At 43.6% G+C, this 21,369-nt stretch overlaps 1 protein-coding gene and 1 long non-coding RNA gene across 2 annotated transcripts in view; both read left to right on the top strand.

Annotated features, from left to right (window-relative positions):
• The window catches only part of LOC115200895 (ribosome-binding protein 1), a 42,843-nt gene extending 21,878 nt beyond the window's left edge, over positions 1–20,965 (top strand). Inside the window, exons 10-27 of the mRNA XM_029764011.1 lie at positions 3,586–3,703; positions 4,087–4,289; positions 4,734–4,868; positions 5,217–5,254; positions 5,368–5,482; positions 5,794–5,831; positions 6,882–6,966; positions 7,172–7,212; positions 7,406–7,541; positions 7,764–7,853; positions 8,130–8,222; positions 8,342–8,413; positions 8,636–8,707; positions 9,192–9,407; positions 9,552–9,806; positions 13,444–13,485; positions 13,626–13,721; positions 19,572–20,965. Coding sequence (XP_029619871.1) covers positions 3,586–3,703; positions 4,087–4,289; positions 4,734–4,868; positions 5,217–5,254; positions 5,368–5,482; positions 5,794–5,831; positions 6,882–6,966; positions 7,172–7,212; positions 7,406–7,541; positions 7,764–7,853; positions 8,130–8,222; positions 8,342–8,413; positions 8,636–8,707; positions 9,192–9,407; positions 9,552–9,806; positions 13,444–13,485; positions 13,626–13,721; positions 19,572–19,610 — 1,884 coding nt within the window. The 3' untranslated portion in view covers positions 19,611–20,965. The remainder of the gene's footprint in view (positions 1–3,585; positions 3,704–4,086; positions 4,290–4,733; positions 4,869–5,216; positions 5,255–5,367; positions 5,483–5,793; positions 5,832–6,881; positions 6,967–7,171; positions 7,213–7,405; positions 7,542–7,763; positions 7,854–8,129; positions 8,223–8,341; positions 8,414–8,635; positions 8,708–9,191; positions 9,408–9,551; positions 9,807–13,443; positions 13,486–13,625; positions 13,722–19,571) is intronic.
• On the top strand, positions 9,815–11,539 carry LOC115201720 (uncharacterized). Its single transcript, XR_003879798.1, has 2 exons — positions 9,815–10,103; positions 10,961–11,539. It is a non-coding gene; the product is annotated as an uncharacterized LOC115201720 (long non-coding RNA).
• Positions 20,966–21,369: the final 404 nt, after the last annotated feature.

Here is a 21,369-nt window from a genome sequence, read left to right as displayed (position 1 = left end):
TCTTCCCCCATGTGCCCACATGTTCTCGACATGGCGAACCAGTTACCAACACCTGCGCCGAACGTTGTGCAACAGGTAATTCATATGTTTACCTAGGTAGTTAGAAGGGTCAGAGCCAGTGATACATCAAATCAATTGATTGGGTTAAGCCAAACCGTCACTCCAAAACTAGCAGACCAATGGAAACTCATTGTCTACGCCTCCCTCTAAACCCCTCTATAGTCTACTTGGTAAATAATACAAATATTTACCAAGAAGACTATATAATAAAAGTAACACAATAAGAATAACAATAACGATGCTATGTACAGGGGGCACCCTTACCGAGTCAGTGTGTTGAGGTAATTTGTACATGTAGGTGGGGGTGAAGTCACTATGCGTAGATAAAGAGTAGCAGCAGTGTACAAAAGGGGGGGGGGGGGGATGTAAATTATCTCGTGGTGATTTTATTTATTGTTCAGCAGTCTTATGGCTTGGAGGTAGAAGCTGTTGAGCCTTTTGGTCCTAGACTTGGCGCTCCGGTACCGCTTGCCGTGCGGTAGCAGAGAAAACAGTCTATAACTTGGGTGACTGGAGTCTCTGACAATTTTATGGGCTTTCCTCTGACACCGCCTATTATATACAGTTGAAGTCGGAAGTTTACATACACTTAGGTTGGAGACATTAAAACGTGTTTTTCAACCACTACACAAATTTCTTGTTAACAAACTATAGTTTTAGCAAGTCGGTTAGGACATCTACTTTGTGCATGACACAAGTCATTTTTCCAACAATTGTTTACAGACAGAATATTTCACTTATAATTCACTGTATCACAATTCCAGTGGGTCAGAAGTTTACATACACTAAGTTGACTGTGCCTTTTTAAACAGCTTGGAAAATTCCAGAAAATGTCATGGCTTTAGAAGCTTCTGATAGGCTAATTGACATAATTTGAGTCAATTGGAGGTGTACCTGTGGATGTATTTCAAGGCCTACCTTCAAACTCAGTGCCTCTGTGATTGACATCATGGGAAAATCAAAAGAAATCAGCCAAGACCTCAGAAAGAAATTGTAGACCTTCACAAGTCTGGTTCATCCTTGAGCGCAATTTCCAAACGCCTTAATGCACAACGTTCATCTGTACAAACAATAGTACGCAAGTATAAACACCATGGGACCACGCAGCCATCACACCGCTCGTGAAGATGACGCGTTGATATCGACATAAACTGAAAGGCCACTCGGCAAGGAAGAAGCCACTGCTCCAAAACCGCCATAAAGCCAGACTACGGTTTGCAACTGGGGACAAAGATCCCAAACATTCTTCCGAAGTTGTGGCAAAATGGCTTAAGGACAAAGTCAAGGTATTGGAGTGGCCATCACAAAGCCCTGACCTCAATCCCATAGAAAATTTGTGGGCAGAACTGAAAAAGCGTGTGCGCAAGGAGGCCTACAAACCTGACTCGGTTACGCCAGCACTGTCAGCTCTGCTTCTGGGTGAGCGTTTTATTTGCTCGCCTACGGATTCTCAAAGGCTGCCCGATCTGCATCTTTTTGGCACGCAAAAGGTGTGGATCTGGGCCTGTTCCAGTGAAAGCAGGATGTTCTTCTCGTCGGCCTAGTTAAAGGAAAAAGTTTCTTCCAGTCTGCAGTGAGTAATCGCTTTTCTGATGTCCAGAAGTTATTTTTTTGGTCATAAGAGACGGCAGCAACAACATTATGTATAAAAAATAAGTTAAGCAAAAAACTAACAAAATAGCACAATTGGTTGGGAGAATGTAAAACGTCAGTCATGTTCTTCGGCGCCATCTTTTGAGGTCTTATTTTCGTTTACGATTCTATACATTTTGCTTTCAATTATTTGTTTTTTGATTTCAACATCCATTATTTCACCCGTCCTCAAATGTTTACATTCTGAACTTTATTTTTCATGTTCACGATTTATTTCATTTTGAATTCAATACATATGGTGTGAAATTGACCACCTTATTGCTAAAGGCTGCTGCTGCTAAAGGCTGCTGCTGCTAAAGGCTGCTGCTGCTAAAGGCTGCTGCTGCTAAAGGCTGCTGCTGCTAAAGGCTGCTGCTGCTAAAGGCTGCTGCTGCTAAAGGCTGCTGCTGCTAAAGGCTGCTGCTGCTAAAGGCTGCTGCTGCTAAAGGCTGCTGCTAAAGGCTGCTGCTGCTAAAGGCTCGTACAGCAGGGTCAGTTAACTTTACCCCATTTTTGACATTTGCACCTGCCTGACCTGCACAGAGTTTAAAACGGTAGCTCACCCAGCTGTGTTTAGTACATAAGCTACATCCTAATGCAAATTACAGCCCATGGGGCTGTATCCGGCACCGAGACGACATAAAAAAAATGTATCCAATTGGTAGTTAGTCTTGTCCCACTACTGCAACAGGAGTTGCTAGTGTGCGATGGGACAAGGAAATCCCGTCCTGCCAAACCCTCTCCTAACCCGGACGACGCTGGGCCAATTGTGCGCCGCCTCATGGGTCTCCCAATCATGGCCAGCTGTGAAACAGCCTGGGATCGAACCTGGGTCTGTAGTGACGCCTCTAGCACTGCAATGCAGCGCCTTAGACCGCTGCGCCACTCTGGAGGCCCCCGCAAATTGATTTTAACAAACAATTGGTCCCCTAAAAAATGCAGCCCCCCGATGTGGCCCTAAAGCCAAAAATGTGCCCTCCCCTGTCCTAATGGGATCACACCCAGCTGTGTTTAGTACATTAGCTACATTCTAATGGAATGCTGTTTATCATGGGATCACACCCAGCTATGTTTAGTACATTAGCTACTTCCTAATGGAATGCTGTTTATCATGGGATCACACCCAGCTATGTTTAGTACATTAGCTACTTCCTAATGGAATGCTGTTTATCATGGGATCACACCCAGCTGTGTTTAGTACATTAGCTACATCCTAATGGAATGCTGTTTATCATGGGATCACACCCAGCTGTGTTTAGTACATTAGCTACATTCTAATGGAATGCTGATTATCATAATGTGTGGAGTGAGCCGGTCTTTTACTTGACGGTCAAGACTTAATGTCTTATCATTTTAACTATGATCTCTTCTTGTACCAGCCCTGAAGTTTATCATCAGAATGTTATGTAATTAAAGGGCCTATTAGTGAATTTATACACTCCAAGCCTTTTACGCCTTGCCAATATCCTTATCCGTCTGTTTTGTGCTCGCTCTGTTTTATAGTTCCTACTAACTCTGTAGCTGGACAGTGTAGTAGAGATATTATATTTATCCTCTGCTGCCCTCTGGTGGTGAGTAAGGTGCACACCCTCCTTCCATAATCAAGCCGGCCATGCAGATACAGTAGCGAGACCATAACATGTAGAGGCTCAGTCGGTACAGATTGGCAACGCCAAGGGTCGTGGATTCGATTCCCACTGGGACCCACCCGTATGTAAAAATGTATTCACGTGTGACTTAAGTTGGTTTGGATCAAATTTTGAGCTAAAATGGCATAAGATGGATGGATGTCATAACTTACCCTGAGCACGCCGTCACTGCAGTATCACAGAATACTATCTGCAGTGTGACAGCATGCTCAGGGTATTACAGAATACTATCTATGTCTATCAGGCCAGTCATGCTGAGAGTGAACAGGAGCTGCAGAGGAGGCTGGAGGAGGTCAGTGAGGAGTTGAGGAGTTCTCAGAGGAATCTGGAAAAAGCCCAGCAGGATGCTACCACCCTCTCAGGTAAAGTATTATTCACGTTTCGGCCATGTTTCTTCAAATTCCAGTGGGCTAACGTGGGGCATGAAGCGAAAGTGCTCCATTTGAAATCCACGTAAACTCGTGCTGAAACTTAGCTCAAGTTTGACCTTAAAATATGTACTTGGATGATTTAATAAACTGACCAACGGAACAAATCAGAGTACTTATAGTCACGTTATTTTCACGTGATTTAATAAACTGACCAACGGAACAAATCAGAGTACTTATAGTCACGTTATTTTTTCACTGACAATCTTCACCTACATTTTTTTTTTTTATTCTTTAAAATTGCAGGTGAATAAGGTCTTTTTGACTATTGATTAAACAACGTTGATAGTTTGTAGCGCTGTCTGCTATCCCTCCAGATCTCCAGGTCCATCTGGGCAGTGTAGAGGATGATCTGAAGGAACGTGGGGCCCAGGTTGTATCCCTCACAGCCCAGCTGGAGGCCCTCACAGCCCAGCTGGAGCAGACTGAGCTGGAGAAGGGACAGCTGGAGGACCAGGTGGGATCCATTCATGTTCTTCTCGAGGCCAGCCCGAACAGAGACGAGAATGAGGACTTAGAGGTGAGTTATCAGATTAGATAATATTATATTATGGTTTAGGTAGGAGCCTAGACTGCTCCCGACCAGCACTTGCACACTGCGCAAGCCAGTCCTTAGTAGTGCCAGAAGGGTTTAAAACCCATAGACTCAACATGCATTTACTTCCTGTAAACATCCGTGATGAAGACTCAGAGCACCGTCAATGAGAGAGTGGAAAATTCATTCAAAGTATTTGCAGGAAGTAATCACAAGTGGAGTGTCTGTTTCCAAACCTCTCTGGTGCTAGTAAGCATTATCTTGTTCCGAGATGGAATGGTGGTGGAATCCATGTTATCGACTGTTCTTTTTGATCCACTTCTAAAGTTTGTTTACGTTTTTTTTTGTAGGCTAACTCCACTGAGTTGGAACGACTAAAGATCAGGTACTTTCTGATCTGTCCCTCGTAATTCTCTCTCTCTTATATAGATGTGGAGTTGGTCTTTTCTCAACAACACCAATCATTTCTCTTCCAGTCTTCAAGACCGAGATGTTCAGCTGGCGTCACTCCAAGAGGAGCTGAAGCAGCTCAAAGAAATGAAACAAGAGGCAGCTTTAACTGCCGTAAGTATCTCAACTCTCAGACCGTCTCTGTTCTGTTGTCACTGTGCTAGTGGGATGGCCATGAACTTTGGCTAGCTGAATCGGTTATTTCTCTATTGAGTCACTAGCTGAATCGGTTATTTCTCTATTGAGTCACTAGCTGAATCGGTTATTTCCCTATTGAGTCACTAGCTGAATCGGTTATTTCTCTATTGAGTCACTAGCTGTTTAAAATATTTACATGTATTTATTTAGACATGTCTAGGCAGAATTGTATCCATTGGAAAGAGCCCTCTTGTTTCCAAAGAAGGGTATTGAGAAAACTGTAGATTTTGTCTTTCTAATGATCTTCTCACTCTGTCGCGACAGGAGGTCACTACAGCTGAGACCGAGCAGGCACCTAACAGGTACGTCTCCCTCTACCTGTTTTAAATTATCCGTTTTGATTCAGTCACCAGCTTTGTTTAATTCTGCTATTACGTACCGGAACATTCTCATATGTATCTCCTTTTTATTTTAGTGAGGACAGAAGCCTGGTGATATCCCTTCAGGAAGAACTGAAGCAGCTTAAAGAAGAGATGGAACAACTACTAAACTCTCCCGTAGCTCCCCAAAGTTTTATTGAGCTAAAAGAGGTACATTTCTATATTTACACAACAGTTTTTCCATTATGAATATTGACATGTTCTCATGGTTAACTTGGGTTGACATATAGCCTAGTGGTTAGAGAAGTGAGTCTGCAAAAATATATCTGGCAACCAAAGGGTTGCTTATATCAAATCCTAGATGCCTTTGCCTGCCGTTATGTCCTTGAGCAAGGCACTTTTACCTTCCCACCACAACTGCTCCCCTGCGCCAACGTGTGTGTTTTTCAGAGGGTTTGGGATAAAGCAGACCAATAAAGTCATCTTAATGTTGAAACTATTTTCTTTCTTTTTTACACCAGGCTGATGTCTCAGGAGAGACTGACCAGCTACTCAATGGGTATGTTATCATTTTATTGATGCCTTGTTCCAGGGAAATACATTTTACCAGGCGACAGGACAGTGACTTGTTCCAGGGAAATACATTTTACCAGGCGACAGGACAGTGACTTGTTCCAGGGAAATACATTTACCAGGCGACAGGACAGTGACTTGTTCCAGGGAAATACATTTTACCAGGCGACAGGACAGTGACTTGTTCCAGGGAAATACATTTACCAGGCGACAGGACAGTGACTTGTTCCAGGGAAATACATTTACCAGGGGACAGAACAGTGACTTGTTCCAGGGAAATACATTTACCAGGCGACAGAACAGTGACTTGTTCCAGGGAAATACATTTACCAGGCGACAGAACAGTGACTTGTTCCAGGGAAATACATTTACCAGGCGACAGAACAGTGACTTGTTCCAGGGAAATACATTTACCAGGCGACAGAACAGTGACTTGTTCCAGGGAAATACATTTACCAGGGGACAGAACAGTGACTTGTTCCAGGGAAATACATTTACCAGGCGACAGAACAGTGACTTGTTCCAGGGAAATACATTTACCAGGCGACAGAACAGTGACTTGTTCCAGGGAAATACATTTACCAGGCGACAGAACAGTGACTTGTTCCAGGGAAATACATTTACCAGGGGACAGAACAGTGACTTGTTCCAGGGAAGTACATTTACCAGGCGACAGAACAGTGACTTGTTCCAGGGAAATACATTTACCAGGCGACAGAACAGTGACTTGTTCCAGGGAAATACATTTACCAGGCGACAGAACAGTGACTTGTTCCAGGGAAATACATTTACCAGGGGACAGAACAGTGACTTGTACCAGGGAAATACATTTACCAGGGGACAGAACAGTGACTTGTTCCAGGGAAATACATTTACCAGGCGACAGAACAGTGACTTGAATAGGACTGTCAGTTATAGTAGTTCTAGTCCTATGTCTTGTGCTCAACTCAACAAAAAAACGATCAATTCAATACAGCTGTATTACAGTAAAACACGCCATTGTCTAACGCTGGTTAACCATGTGCTTTCCATCCAGTCTGGAGAAGAGTGAGAGCCAGGAAGCATCGCTGGAAGGGATGCAACTCAAAGAAAAATCTCAACAGTCCCAGAGCAGCACTACTGTACGTGCCCCTTTCCTCTCCTACAAGTCACCTTAGACTGGTCCCAGGCCTGTTTGTGCTGTATAGGCAACTCCTGTTGGCGTTCGGTATGACAATGACCATAGGATTTGGCAAGACAGCATAAACAGATCTGGGACCAGGCTATATTTTCCCTGCTTGTTTAGCAACATGATCTGTATCAGTGAATGATCTGTTTTGGTTTCAGCAGTCTGACAACACAGCAGAACTGGCTGCGCTACAAACCAGGTACATGGAATGCTACTCATTACCAAACCCACTTATTTTAAATTGTTCTTTCCCTCATGGAATATCAAATCAAAGTGTCTTCAAAATGGCAATACACTTTACAGTAAAACAATACAAATGAAGCAATATGGGATTTTGGCTCTTCTATAGAAAAAGGAAACTAAACCGTTTCTGTCCTTTGGTTCTTCGTTAGTCTGGCAGAGAGAGAAGCTATGATGAAATCACTACAAGAGGAGCTAAGGGAAGCCAGGGACCAATCACAGAAGGTACAGGAGATCCTTGCTCAGGTCCAGCAGAGCCAAGAGTCCCAGCAGAGCACAGAGCTGCCGGTAAGACTGAGCCATAATAATGTTAAATTATTATTGATTAGTCTGGTCTGACAGAAGTCATGGTTATGCAGTCTGTAGTATGTTAATAATGTATAATGCAGTATATGTAGTGTCTGGTTTTTACCCTTTACCTGTAAGCCAGAGCGCCAAAGACAAATATAACATTTTAATAAAATGTAATGGACTTTCTTATTGGTTCTGTCTGTGGTGTTTTGATTCCAGGAGCTGTTGGAGAAACTGAAGGAGGCAGAGGACAGCCATGGAACACTGCAGGCACAGTGTGACCAGTACAGGACAGTCCTGGCTGAAACGGTAAGGACTTACACTGATACAACATGCCCAATTGGTCTACCATCACCTGCATCTCTAAATAAACTAGACATTTGGCCTACAGACTTTTTACAACAAAAGACAATAGCGTGTTTGATTGAGAGAGACCGAGGTGTGGATGGGAAATAAATTCAGCACATCTATCACCCAATGCCTGCATCGATAAAGATGTGAAACAAAACCTCCTACTTGCATAAAAACACAAGTGTGAGAGAGCGAGTTGTGGTCTACATGTCATGGATCTGTCTCCCTCCACAGGAAGGAATGTTGACGAACCTTCAGAAGAGTGTTGAGGAGGAGGAGCTGGTGTGGAAGTCCAAGATGGCCGACTCTGAGGACCAGTTGAAAAATGTGAAGAAGCAGTGTTTTAAAAAAAAAAAATTATATCTCCTCTCTTCTGTAATCCTTGGGCATGGCTGTACAATTGTCTCTGTCTGTGGCCCTGTTCTAAACCTCTCTACTCACACTAGGCCCTGGAACAAGTGCACACTCTGGAGGAGACTGCTGAAAAATTGAAGACAGGAAACCAAAGCATAGAACAGGTATAATAAATGAATTAATTTCCACCTGAAGGGGTTTATCATAATGCTCTGTCTGATGGATGTTTTAATATCAGGTCCAGTGTAGTTACTGTCTGATGGATGTTTTAATATCAGGTCCAGTGTAGTTACTGTCTGATGGATGTTTTAATATCAGGTCCAGTGTCGTTACTGTCTGATGGATGTTTTAGTAATGCACTCCTCACTCTTTTCGTCTCTCTGCAGCTGAAGGAGCAGGTGATTCTTCTGGAAGCCCAGTTGGGGAAACAGTCTGAGACAGAGGACGAAATGGCACAGGTACACATCTACATCCGTTACGGCCCGGCAGGCAGCCTAGCAGTTAGAGCTTGTCCAAATCCCAGAGCCGACCAGGTGGAAATTACATCGACGTGAACTTGAGCAAGGCACTTAACCCTAATTGCTCCAGGGTCACCGTTGATGATGGCAGACCCTGACCCTACTCTCCGATGGTGCAAAAAAACACATTTTCCTGTGTGTGAAATAGGAAACATACAGGCACCCGCCAAACTTATTATTATTATTATTATTATTATTATTATTATTATATAGACCATAGATGGGTACACTAGTTATACACCTCAACATTCATATATTAGAAACAGTCAGAGAAAATTACACCGGTACACTGACTAGGAAAGACATCATCCCATATCACAAGGCTGTCTTGTGCTCCGTCTCACTAAATCACATGGCTGATAGTGAGTGACCATAGAATGTAATACATTACGGAGTCTGTCTGTTCTGTGTGTCTGTTCTCCAGTTGAAGCAGCTGCTGTCAGAGTCTCAGAGCCAGCTGGAGTCGGCCCAGGCGCAGGCCCAGGCGCAGGCCCAGGCGCAGGCCCAGGCGCAGGCCCAGGCGCAGGCCCAGGCCCAGGCCCAGGCGCAGGCCCAGGCGCAGGCCCAGGCGCAGGCCCAGGCGCAGGCCCAGGCGCAGGCCCAGGCGCAGGCCCAGGCGCACAGGGAAGAGCTGGCTACGGTATGTGTGAGTGCGCACCTGTTTCCTGTGGTCCTGACCGGAACGTCAGTGGGTCGCTTGTTGAGGTCAACTTAGTCTGTGTATCAGTTTGTGTATCCCAGTTCTCTCCCTCTTGTTCCTAACCCCTGGAGCTTCCTGTTCCAGGTCAGAGGTCAGCTGAGCGAGGCGACAGAGCACGCTCAGAGCCAGAAGGCGACGGAGCACGCTCAGAGCCAGAAGGCGACGGAGCACGCTCAGAGCCAGAAGGCGACGGAGCACGCTCAGAGCCAGAAGGCGACGGAGCACGCTCAGAGCCAGAAGGCGACGGAGCACGCTCAGAGCCAGAAGGCGACGGAGCACGCTCAGAGCCAGAAGGCGGTCCCTGAGGCCGGGGCACAGAACGGCCAATCAGAGTCAGAGGTCAGGATGCATCGGAGGTTATAGGTCATGGGGCATCCTTGTACTGCTGGTCTGCTCTACTGGAGGGTACTGGAAACTGGTCACTACCACACAATAATATAGTCATCAGAACATTCTAATTAGGGAGGTTTATGATGGGGATGAACATTCTAATTAGGAAGGTTTATGATGGGGATGAACATTCTAATTAGGAAGGTTTATGATGGGGATGAACATTCTAATTAGAGAGGTTTATGATGGGGATGAACATTCTAATTAGAGAGGTTTATGATGGGGATGAACATTCTAATTAGGAAGGTTTATGATCAAATCAAATCAAATCAAATTTATTTATATAGCCCTTCGTACATCAGCTGAAATCTCAAAGTGCTGTACAGAAACCCAGCCTAAAACCCCAAACAGCAAGCAATGCATGTGAAAGAAGCACGGTGGCTGGGAAAAACTCCCTAGGAAAAACTCCTGAGAAAGGCCAAAAACCTAGGAAGAAACCTAGAGAGGAACCAGGCTATGAGGGGTGGCCAGTCCTCTTCTGGCTGTGCCGGGTGGATATTATAACAGAACATAGTCAAGATGTTAAAATGTTCGTAAATGACCAGCATGGTCAAATAATAATAATCATAGTAATTGTCGAGGGTGCAACAAGCACGTCCGGTGAACAGGTCAGGGTTCCGTAGCCGCAGGCAGAACAGTTGAAACTGGAGCAGCAGCATGGCCAGGTGGACTGGGGACAGCAAGGAGTCATCATGCCAGGTAGTCCTAGGGCTCAGGTCCTCCGAGAGAAAGAAAGAAAGAAAGAAAGAGAGAATTAGAGAGAGCATATTTACATTCACACAGGACACCGGATAAGACAAGAGAATACTCCAGATGTAACAGACTGACCCTAGCCCCCCGACACATAAACTACTGCAGCATAAATACTGGAGGCTGAGACAGGAGGGATCAGAAGACACTGTGGCCCCATCCGATGATACCCCCGGACAGGGCCAAACAGGCAGGATATAACCCCACCCACTTTGCCAAAGCACAGCCCCCCACACCACTAGAGGGATATCTACAACCACCAACTTACCGTCCGAAGACAAGGCCGAGTATAGCCCACAAAGATGTCCGCCACGGCACAACCCATGATGGGGATGAACATTCTAATTAGAGAGGTTTATGATGGGGATGAACATTCTAATTATGAAGGTTTATGATGGGGATGAACATTCTAATTAGAGAGGTTTATGATGGGGATGAACATTCTAATTAGGGAGGTTTATGATGGGGATGAACATTCTAATTAGGGAGGTTTATGATGGGGATGAACATTCTAATTAGGAAGGTTTATGATGGGGATGAACATTCTAATTAGGAAGGTTTATGATGGGGATGAACATTTCAGTCAATTCTGCTGCAGACTAACCGACCCTTATTAACCAGTTAGCAAACGGTTACATTTTGTTCCAAATTGTAAAAATTATGTGACCAACAGAAAATATTATGCATGCATACACAGAATGGACTCTTTAAAAAAAAAAAATATATATATATATATATATGAGATTAATTGAAAAGTGAAACAATCGCAAGCCTATTGTCCACACAGCTAAAAGGCTATATTATTGAACAACTACTGTAATGAAGCAGCCAAAGAAAAGGACATTTTCGGGAAAATACTTTTTGTAAAAAAATATATATATACATAAAAAAAACACGATGTTAGCGGTTTCATGTGACGGAGATAAGAAAAACATGGAGGGGAAATCTAAAGATGCAAAAACTAGGATGGGTTGTTAATATGACCCCGGGCTGGGGTTGTTAATACGACCCCCGGGCTGGGGTTGTTAATACGACCCCCGGGCTGGGGTTGTTGATACGACCCCCGGGCTGGGGTTGTTGATACGACCCCCGGGCTGGGGTTGTTGATACGACCCCCGGGCTGGGGTTGTTGATACGACCCCCGGGCTGGGGTTGTTGATACGACCCCCGGGCAGGTGCCTTTTTGTCTTCTGGACAACAAACGAAAGTTGATTTATGAAAACCAGTAGAAGAGGAGAAGAGGCTGTGTGTGTGATTTATATATACAGTACCAGTCAAGTTTGGACACCTACTCATTCCAGGGTTTTTCTTTATTTTTACTATTTTCTACATTGCAGAATAATAGTGAAGACATCAAAACTATGAAATAACACATATGGAATCATGTAGTAACCAAAAAAGTGTTAAACAAATCAAAATATATTTGAGATTCTTCAAAGTAGCCACCCTTTGCCTTGACAGCTTTGCACACTCTTGACATTCTCTCAACCAACTTCACGAGGTAGTCACCTGGAATGCATTTCAATTAACAGGTGTGCCTAGTTAATTTGTGGAATTTCTTTCCTTGATGTTAATGCGTTTGAGGCAATCAATTGTTGTGACAAGGTAGGGGTGGTATACAGAAGATAGCCCTATTTGGTAAAAGACCAAGTCCTGTTTAATGGCTATTTCTCAAAGAAGGAGAGTGATTGAGTGCTGCATCAGATGACCTGGCCTCCACCATCACCCGACCTCAATACAGTTGAGATGGTTTAGAATGAGTTGGACTGCAGAGTGAAGGAAAAGCAGCCAACAAGTGCTCAGCATATGTGGGAACTCGCATATGTGGGAACTCCTTCAAGACTGGAAAATCATTCCTCAGGAAGCTGGTTGACAGAATTCCAAGAGTGTGCAAAGCTGTCGAGGCAAAGGGTGGGTACTTTGAAGAATCTCAAATATATTTATTTTGATTTGTTTAACACTTTTTTTTTTTATGGTTACTACATGATTCCATATGTGTTATTTCATAGTTTTGATGTCTTCACTATTATTCTACAATGTGGAAAATTGTAAAAAAATAAATAAAGAAAAACCCTTGAATGAGTAGGTGTGTCCAAACTTTTGACTGATACTGTGTGTGTGATATATGGCGAACTAACGAACACACGAGAGCGGTCTAGCAACATGGGTATTCCTATGCTTCAGATTTGGGTGTGTCACTGTCAACCTGGGTTGTTTCTCTAGTTCAAGAATGTTGTGAGGCCAGTGTCTTGACTTAGTTGGTGTTATTATTAATGTATTATTATAGGCAGTATGTCCAGTCTGTTTAGTTCTCTCCGTACGCAGCAGCTGCTAACCATGCTGTGTTTGTTTTAACCACCCAGTGTGTTGACTATCAGCTGCCCTAACCACAGCTTGGCTCACTCTCTATTCTTAGCACGATCACTCACTGCTTGGGTTTAGTTTTCCACTGTAGAGCCATTTTGTTTTTTGAAGTGATGCTTCTTATTGCCTGCTGTGGAGTGATGCACAGAGTGGTGTGTGTGGCTGTCTGCGTGGGTGTGTGTGGCTGTCTGCGTGGGTGTGTGTGGCTGTCTGCGTGGGTGTGTGTGTGGCTGTCTGCGTGGGTGTGTGTGTGGCTGTCTGCGTGGGTGTGTGTGTGGCTGTCTGCGTGGGTGTGTGGCTGTCTGCGTGGGTGTGTGGCTGTCTGCGTGGGTGTGCAAGTCATTACAAGCTCTTTAATGCTTTTATCTATCTGTGTCTGTGGCAAGGGGGGGACACATCTCAGTGTCCAGCCACTTCTTCATCTTCTGACACTGTGTAATGCATTATATCCTAATGTTTTGTGCGTCTCAAGGTCCAGTCCCAGTTGAGTCAAACCACAGAGGAGTTTGAACAGGTACGTGCAACAGCCAATCGGAAGAGGGCAGAACTTTGACATTGGCTTACAAACTGCTTAGTTAAACAGCGACTGTCTGTGTGACTGGTTATTTGACTGACTTGTGTCTTTATTTTACGTGATCTTGTCCCCCCCCCCAGACTCAGAAGACTGTAGAACTCAAGGCTCAGCTGGACATTCTGAAAGAGGCAGGAGGCTCCCCAGAGGCGGACACAGAGGACGTAGCCCAGCTAAAGGTACATGACCGTGGGCCACATTCAGCGGAATGTTCAAATCAAATACAATTTTATTTGTCACATGCACCGAATACCTTACTGTGAAATGCTTACTTACAAGCCCTTAACAATGCAGTTTTAAGAAAAATATTTACTAAATAAAAGGCCAACAATAACGAGGCTATATACCGTGGGAGTCAATGTGCGGGGACACAGGTTAGTCGACAGAATTTGTAAAATGACTATGTATAGATAATAAACAGCGAGTAGCAGCAGTGTAAAAACAAAGGGGGGATGGGGTCAATATAAATAGTCCAGGTGGCCATTTTGATTAATTGTTCAGCAGTCTTTTGTCTTGGGGTAGAAGCTGTTAAGGAGTCTTTTGGACCTAGACATGGCGCTCCGGTACTACTGTGTAGTAGCAGAGAACAGTTTATGACTGGGTTGGATGGAGTCTTTGACATTTTTTAGGGCCTTCCTCTGACACCGCCTAGTACTCTGACTCTGACACCGCCTAGCTGTTTGGGGTTTTAGGCTGGGTTTCTATACAGCACTTTGAGATATCAGCTGATGTAAGAAGGGCTATATAAATACATTTGATTTGATATAGGTCCTAGATTGCAGGAAGCTTGGCCCCAGTGATGTACTGGGCCATACGCATTACCCTCTGTAGCGCCTTGCATTTAACCAAATGTTGAGTAGTTCTCATACCAGGCAGTGATACAACCGGTCAGGATGCTCTCGATGGTGCAGCTGTAGAACCTTTTGAGGATCAGGGGACCCATGCCAAATCTTTTCAGACTCCTGAGGGGGACTAGGCTTTGTCGTGCCTTCTTCACGACTGTCTTGGTGTGTTTGGACCATGATAGTTTGGTGGTGATGTGGACACCAAGTAACACCAAGTAACTCTCGACCCGCTCCACTACAGCCCCGTCGATGTTAACGGGCGTCTGTTCGGCCCTCCTTTTCCTGTAGTCCATGATCAGCTCCTTCGTCTTTCTCACATTGAGGGAGAAGTTGTTGTCCTGGCACCACACTGCCAGGTCTCTGACCTCCTCCCTATAGGCTGTCTCATCGTTGTCGGTGATCAGGCCTACAACCGTTGTCGTCAGCAAACTTAATGATGGTGTTGGAGTCGTGCCTGGCCGTGTAGTCATGAGTCAACAGGGAGTACAGGAGAGGACTAAGCACGCACCCCTGAGGGGCCCCTGTGTTGAGGATCAGCATAACGAATGTGTTACCTACCCTCACCACCTGGGGGGCGGCCCGTCAGAATGTCCAGGATCCAGTTGCAGAGGGAGGTGTTTACTCCCAGGGTCCTTAGCTTAGTGATGAGCTTTGAGGGCAATAGGGTGTTGAACACTGCGCTGTAGTCAATGAATAGAATTCTCACATAGGTGTTCCTTTTGTCCGGTTGGGAAAGGGCAGTATGGAGTGCAATAGAGATTGCATCATCTGTGGATCTGTTGGGGTGGTATGCGAATTGGAGTGGGTCTAGGGTTTCCGGCATGATGGTGTTGATGTGAGCCACGACCAGTGTTTCAAAGCACTTCATGGTTACCGACGTGAGTGCTACGGGACACTAATCATTTAGGCAGGTTATCTCCACTTTCTTGGATACAGGGACTATGGTGGTCTGTTTGAAACAGGTAGGCATTAGAATCAGTCAGGGAGAGGTTGAAATGTCAGTGAAGACACTTGCCAGATGGGCCGCTCATGCTTTGAGTACACGTCCTGGTAATCCATCTGGCCACGCGGCTTTTTGAATGGTGACCTGTTTAAAGGTCTTGCTCACATCGGCTATGGAGAGCGTGATCAGTCTTCTGGAACAGCAGGTGCTCTTATGCATGCTTCAGTGTTGCTTGCCTCAAAGCGAGCAAAAACGGCATTTAGCTCATCTGGTAGGCTCGCGTCACTGGGCAGCTCGGGGCTGGGTTTCCCTTTAGTCCGTAATATTTTTCAAGCCCTGCCACATCAGACGAGCGTCAGAGCCGGTGTAGTAGGTTTCATTCTTAGTCCTGTGTTGACGCTTTGCCTGTTTGATGGTTCGTCTGAGGGCATAGCGGGATTTCTTATGAGTGTCCGGATTAGTGTCCCACTCCTTGAAAGCTGCAGCTCTAGCCTTTAGCTCGGTGCGGATGTTACCTGTAATCCATGGCTTCTGGTTGGGTAATGTAGTTCCTGCTTTTAGTCTTTGATTGTACGCAGGAATAAAGAGGATAGAATTATGGTCAGGTTTGCCAAATGGAGGGAGAGCTTTGTTTGCGTCTCTGTATGTGGCGTAAAAGTGGTCTGGAGTTGTTTTTTTTTGGTTGCACATGTGACATGCTGGTAGAAATGAGGTAAAATAGATTTAAGTTTGCCTGCATTAAAGTCCCCAGCCACTAGGAGTGCCGCTTCTGGATGAGCATTTTCTTGTTCGCTTATGGCCTTATACAGCTCGTTGAGTGCGGTCTTAGTGGCAGCATCGGTTTGTGGTGGTAAATAATGGCTACGAATATTATAGATGAGAACTCTTTTGGTAGATAGTGTGGTCTATAGCTTATCATGAGGTATTCTACCTCAGGCAAGCAATACCTTGAGACTTCTTTAATATTAGACATCGCGCACACGCAGTTATTGACAGATGGACACATCCCCTCGTCTTACCAGATGTAAGTGCTCTGCCCTGCCGATGCACGAAGATGCCAGCCAGCTCTAAATTATCCATGTCATCTTTCAGCCAAGTCTCTGTGAAACATAAGTTATTACAGTTTTCAATGTCCCGTTGGTTGGATTAGTCTTAATCGTAGATCGTCCAGTTTGTTTTCCAATGATTGAACTTTAGCCAATAATACAGAGGGTAGTGGTGGTTTACCTAGTCATCAGGGAATTCTGACAAGGCACCCCGCCCTCTGTCTTTTCTTCACGCCGATGACAGGGATTTGGCCTTGTCATGACAAAGCAGTATATCCTTTGCGTCAGACTCATTAAAGAGAAAATCTTCGTCCAGTTTGAGGTGAGTAATCGCTGTTCTGATGTCCAGAAGCTCTATTCGTTCATAAGAGACGGTAGCAGCAACATTATGTACAAAATGAATTACAAACAATGCGAAAGAAAAACAAAAGACCTGGGCCAAGCAGCCACCACAACTCCAGCAGCTCTTAAAGTTCACTCTGGAGCAGAACAACCACAACACTCTACAGGACTGCTCTAATGAGGCCAATCCGTCACTGCTTTATTACACCAAGGTTGTGGGTTCAATTCCCACAGGGATCACAAACACATACTAAAATATGCACTCGCTGTACTGAAAGTCGCTCTGAATGAATGTGTATGCTTAGTGGAATACCTTCCCCTGAATGACTACACCTAATACTGTTTAACTGCTGCATGGGTGTGGTTATAGGGCTGTTACACAACGGCGGTCACAAGTCATGACGGCAGTCAAATTCCACGTGACGGTAACTAAGCTTCTCCAAGCTCTGATGCTGCTGCTGGTCATTGGCAACCTACCAAACTTGTTAACTGCCTGGTAGTCGGCACTCTATTGTTCCTCTAATCACTCTGACGTCAATGCAAATGTTTTAGAAAATCCAACTCTTTATGAGAGCTCATGTTGCGCAACATTTCTATAGGCTATGCAATTGGTGAGAAACCAGAGTGATGGTCTCTTAAGAGGAGCTTTCTATAGGCTATGCGATTGGTTAGAACCCAGAGTGATGGTCTCTTAAGAGGAGGCTCAGCTTTCTATAGGCTATGCGATTGGTTAGAAACCAGAGTGATGGTCTCTTAAGAGGAGGATCAGCTTTCTATAGGCTAGGCATATTTTATTTCTTTCTCCACTTTCCTAATATTAAGCACATTGATTCTCTTTTCAACAGGAGTATAACAGCCTATCTGGCTGGCATGAAAATTAACCACACATGGGGAAAAGCGTTCACTATTTTAGTGCATAGATGACATGTATTTTTTACTGCTGCCCCTGTTTCGAGGCAGGTGCATGATCATGGTCCATTCTAAATCAAAACTAATTACACTCTGTGTACGATTTAGTGTATATATAAAGACAACTTTAAGAATAGTCTGATGGGTTACAATATTAGCCTATCACTTTTACAACTTATTCAAATCATAGTCGCACACCTCATGTAGGCTAGCCCATAGGCCTATATGTTTGATAAGGTTTGTATCACACCTCATGTAGGCTAGCCCATAGGCCTATATGTTTGATAAGGTTTGTATCACACCTCATGTAGGCTAGCCCATAGGCCTATATGTTTGATAAGGTTTGTATCACACCTCATGTAGGCTAGCCCATAGGCCTATATGTTTGATAAGGTTTGTATCACACCTCATGTAGGCTAGCCCCATAGGCCTATATGTTTGATAAGGTCTGTATCACACCTCATGTAGGCTAGCCCCATAGGCCTATATGTTTGATAAGGTTTGTATCACACCTCATGTAGGCTAGCCCATAGGCCTATATGTTTGATAAGGTCTGTATCACACCTCATGTAGGCTAGCCCCATAGGCCTATATGTTTGATAAGGTCTGTATCACACCTCATGTAGGCTAGCCCCATAGGCCTATATGTTTGATAAGGTTTGTATCACACCTCATGTAGGCTAGCCCATAGGCCTATATGTTTGATAAGGTTTGTATCACACCTCATGTAGGCTAGCCCATAGGCCTATATGTTTGATATGGTTTGTAGCACAACTAAAGTGGCCAAAACTTAAGCACATTAATCCGCTTTACTGGCATGTTTTCCCGCTAGTTGATCGCATTTTCGTGCTTATATCCTACTGCCAGGTGCGCATTGCTGCGCTTATATCCTACTGCCAGGTGCGCATTGCTGCGCTTACAATGTGAACAAATTGCCTAATACTTTATCAACATTTTAAGCTAAAGGTTCTGATCTGTTGCATCAGCCTCATTTGCTTTTTTTAAAAAAATGTTTTTTTTGATGCGATTGATTGTATTGATTTTGGGATCTATCACATCCCACAGCTGTCCCAGACTGTACTATGGGGGATAGTAGATTGACAGGCTAGTGCTGTTGCTGTGTTAGGCCAACTCCTCTCGTGGATGGCAGTCAGTCCACACAAGAACCAAATCAGTGCTCATGTCTTTCATGCAACTCTTCCCCATCATGCAGCCTTAGAATTTATAAAAAATCAAAACACAGAGTCCAAACTTTGTATCACAACTACTTTATTTTTTATTTTTAAATAAATAACTCTAAATTAAGCATAGGCTTAATCTATGTCCGTGAAACTGGCCTTTTGATTCTTATAGGAGTTGCAGCATCAACTACTCAACACAGAATAGCTGCATGTGTGCACTTCCTTGGAAATCATTTTGGAGACAATATCGTTTCTATTTGTTCAGTTGTATTCTTCATACTCTAAAATAATTTCTAAGTACATTTTGTCTGCTTAAATAACTAGTGTAGCCATATGACATAGTCAGATCAGGACCTAACATAAGGACAACTCAGAATATTCTGTTCTTCTGAAATAGACTACATTTTCTTCATATCATGTTTCTTTAGACCTGTCTAAAATAAATAATGGATTTATTGTGATGGTGTAGAATATATTAAATGGATTTATTAGACTTTTTCAAATGCAGACATTCCAAAGGTCTGCATCAGTGGCTTGTAGGCTGTGTGTGTAAGCTAAGAGATGTTAAACGTGTTTTAAATACCGGTCTCATGGAAATTAACCGTTAATTATTTGTTTGACAATCACTGGCTGACAAAATTTCATGGCCGCCACAACCCTAGTTATGTCATGTTGTTGTTGTAATATCCATCAATGATTGATTTGATTTAATGTATTAATTGATTGGGTGTGGTTGTAAATATTTTTGTTTCTTGTCTTTCAGGAAGAGAGTTCAGGAATGAAGGAAGGAACATCTGTTTAAGAGACTGAAGACGTGACACTAAAACATGATTATCATAGTTATGCATTCCAAAACAATTAGTTCTTGTACTGTAGTAGTTGATTGCTGCAACTCCTATAAGAATCTAAGGGCCAGTTTCCCGGACACTGATTAAGCCTATTCCTGAACTAAAATACATTCTCAGTGGAGAATCTCCCTTAAAAAAGAAACGTGTTAGCCAGGGACTAGGCTTAATATGTGTCTGGGAAAACTGGGCCAAAGTGTTTCTGGGTCGTTCCACCAATTCTGTGCCTTATCAGATGTGTAACTTGGTGGGGGATTTTTAGTTTTAGTTTTTTATTTTACGTTCTGTCATAAAGAGAACATGTTCAACTTAATAAATAAAAAATCCCATCTCGATGTTAAATAAAAAGTGCCAAATAAAGTAACAAGGTTGACTGTAACAGGGTTGACGATTTTTATCTTAAATCAGGGGCAATTGAGAAAAAGATTATGAAATTGTGAAACCATACCTAGCCTGTCTATATATGGATAACGGGTTTGATGCGTTTTGCTCGACCAACTCAGTTTTCAAAACACCAGGAAATGTTTTGTGGTGGAAAATGCTGAGTTTTAGCACTTTAGCAAGTCTTATTCATATAAAAAAATGTTAACTCGGTCTACCAAAGGTTGCTTCATTGAATATAACAGGCTTTAAAAATTCAATATTGGTGTAGAATTCATACTTTAAAATGTCAAAGGGATGAAAAATTCACTCATTTCGTGGAACGATCGATCTTGTTGCTGCATTCCATTGATCTAGGATGAGGAAAAAGTTACTATGCTGCAAACAACGTTGAAGAAGACAAACCTACATTCCATCAACAAATTCTGGCCACGTCAGAAGTTATACCTAAGACTAGCTCTGGTCCAGGGCATTAGTGCGCGTTCCTCCACTACGCCCTGCATCGATATTGATCACACTAACTCCCTGGACTAGAGCTAACCTACTCTGCCTTATAGCCACAATGAAATCTCCCTCCCAAGAGTCCACAGTGTTAAAAGGGAGAACGATTGTGCGTTTTTAAAACGTACATCAACCTGTGCAATTACTTTGTTGTGCACCCTATTCTCATATATCGCACACTACTTTGGACCGGAGCACTATAGGGAAACCTTACGGGCCCTGGTCAATAGAAGTGCACTATATAGAGAAAAGATGCAACTTTGTGTCTTTTTGTAAGTGGTTGGATGAATGATGGGAAGAAGTTATGATACACAGGACGGATGCAATACATTGAGTGCCTCCTTCAGTACTGTGTTTTACAGTAGCTGGCTGCCAACACAAAATGTATGAATTTGATAAAGAATAAAACCACAATGTACCTATTGTTCTATGACTCGTGCTTGAACCTGTTTGATTTTTTTTTTTTTTAAACCAAGGATTGATGTAACAAACCACATGTAATAATCCTGCTATCAGGAACAGACAAGTCCCAGCTAACTGGTAGTCAAATGATATGTGGCTGTTTCATCAGGTAAAAAAAAAAAAAAGTTTGTATATTGGTTGTTGTTGATTTTCAATTTAAAGTCAAGATTTCTTAAGACTAAGCAGTTTTGGAAAGTTAGCTGGCTAACTTGTTGACCCAACATTCTGTGACCCCCCCCACCCCCCATGAGCAACAAACTGGAAATGTAGAAAACATATGAAAGAGGCCGGGCAGATGTTAAATTTGACAGATTACTCCGGTAGCACTCAGTTTTCAAAACGTTTTCTTATTGAACAGGACCCAGGATATGT

This window comes from Salmo trutta, chromosome 10 (assembly GCF_901001165.1).
Source record: "Salmo trutta chromosome 10, fSalTru1.1, whole genome shotgun sequence".
Classification (NCBI taxonomy): Eukaryota; Metazoa; Chordata; class Actinopteri; order Salmoniformes; family Salmonidae; genus Salmo; species Salmo trutta.
The sequence above is the reverse complement of the archived record's forward strand: the minus strand, read 5'-3'. Positions and strand labels throughout refer to the sequence as shown.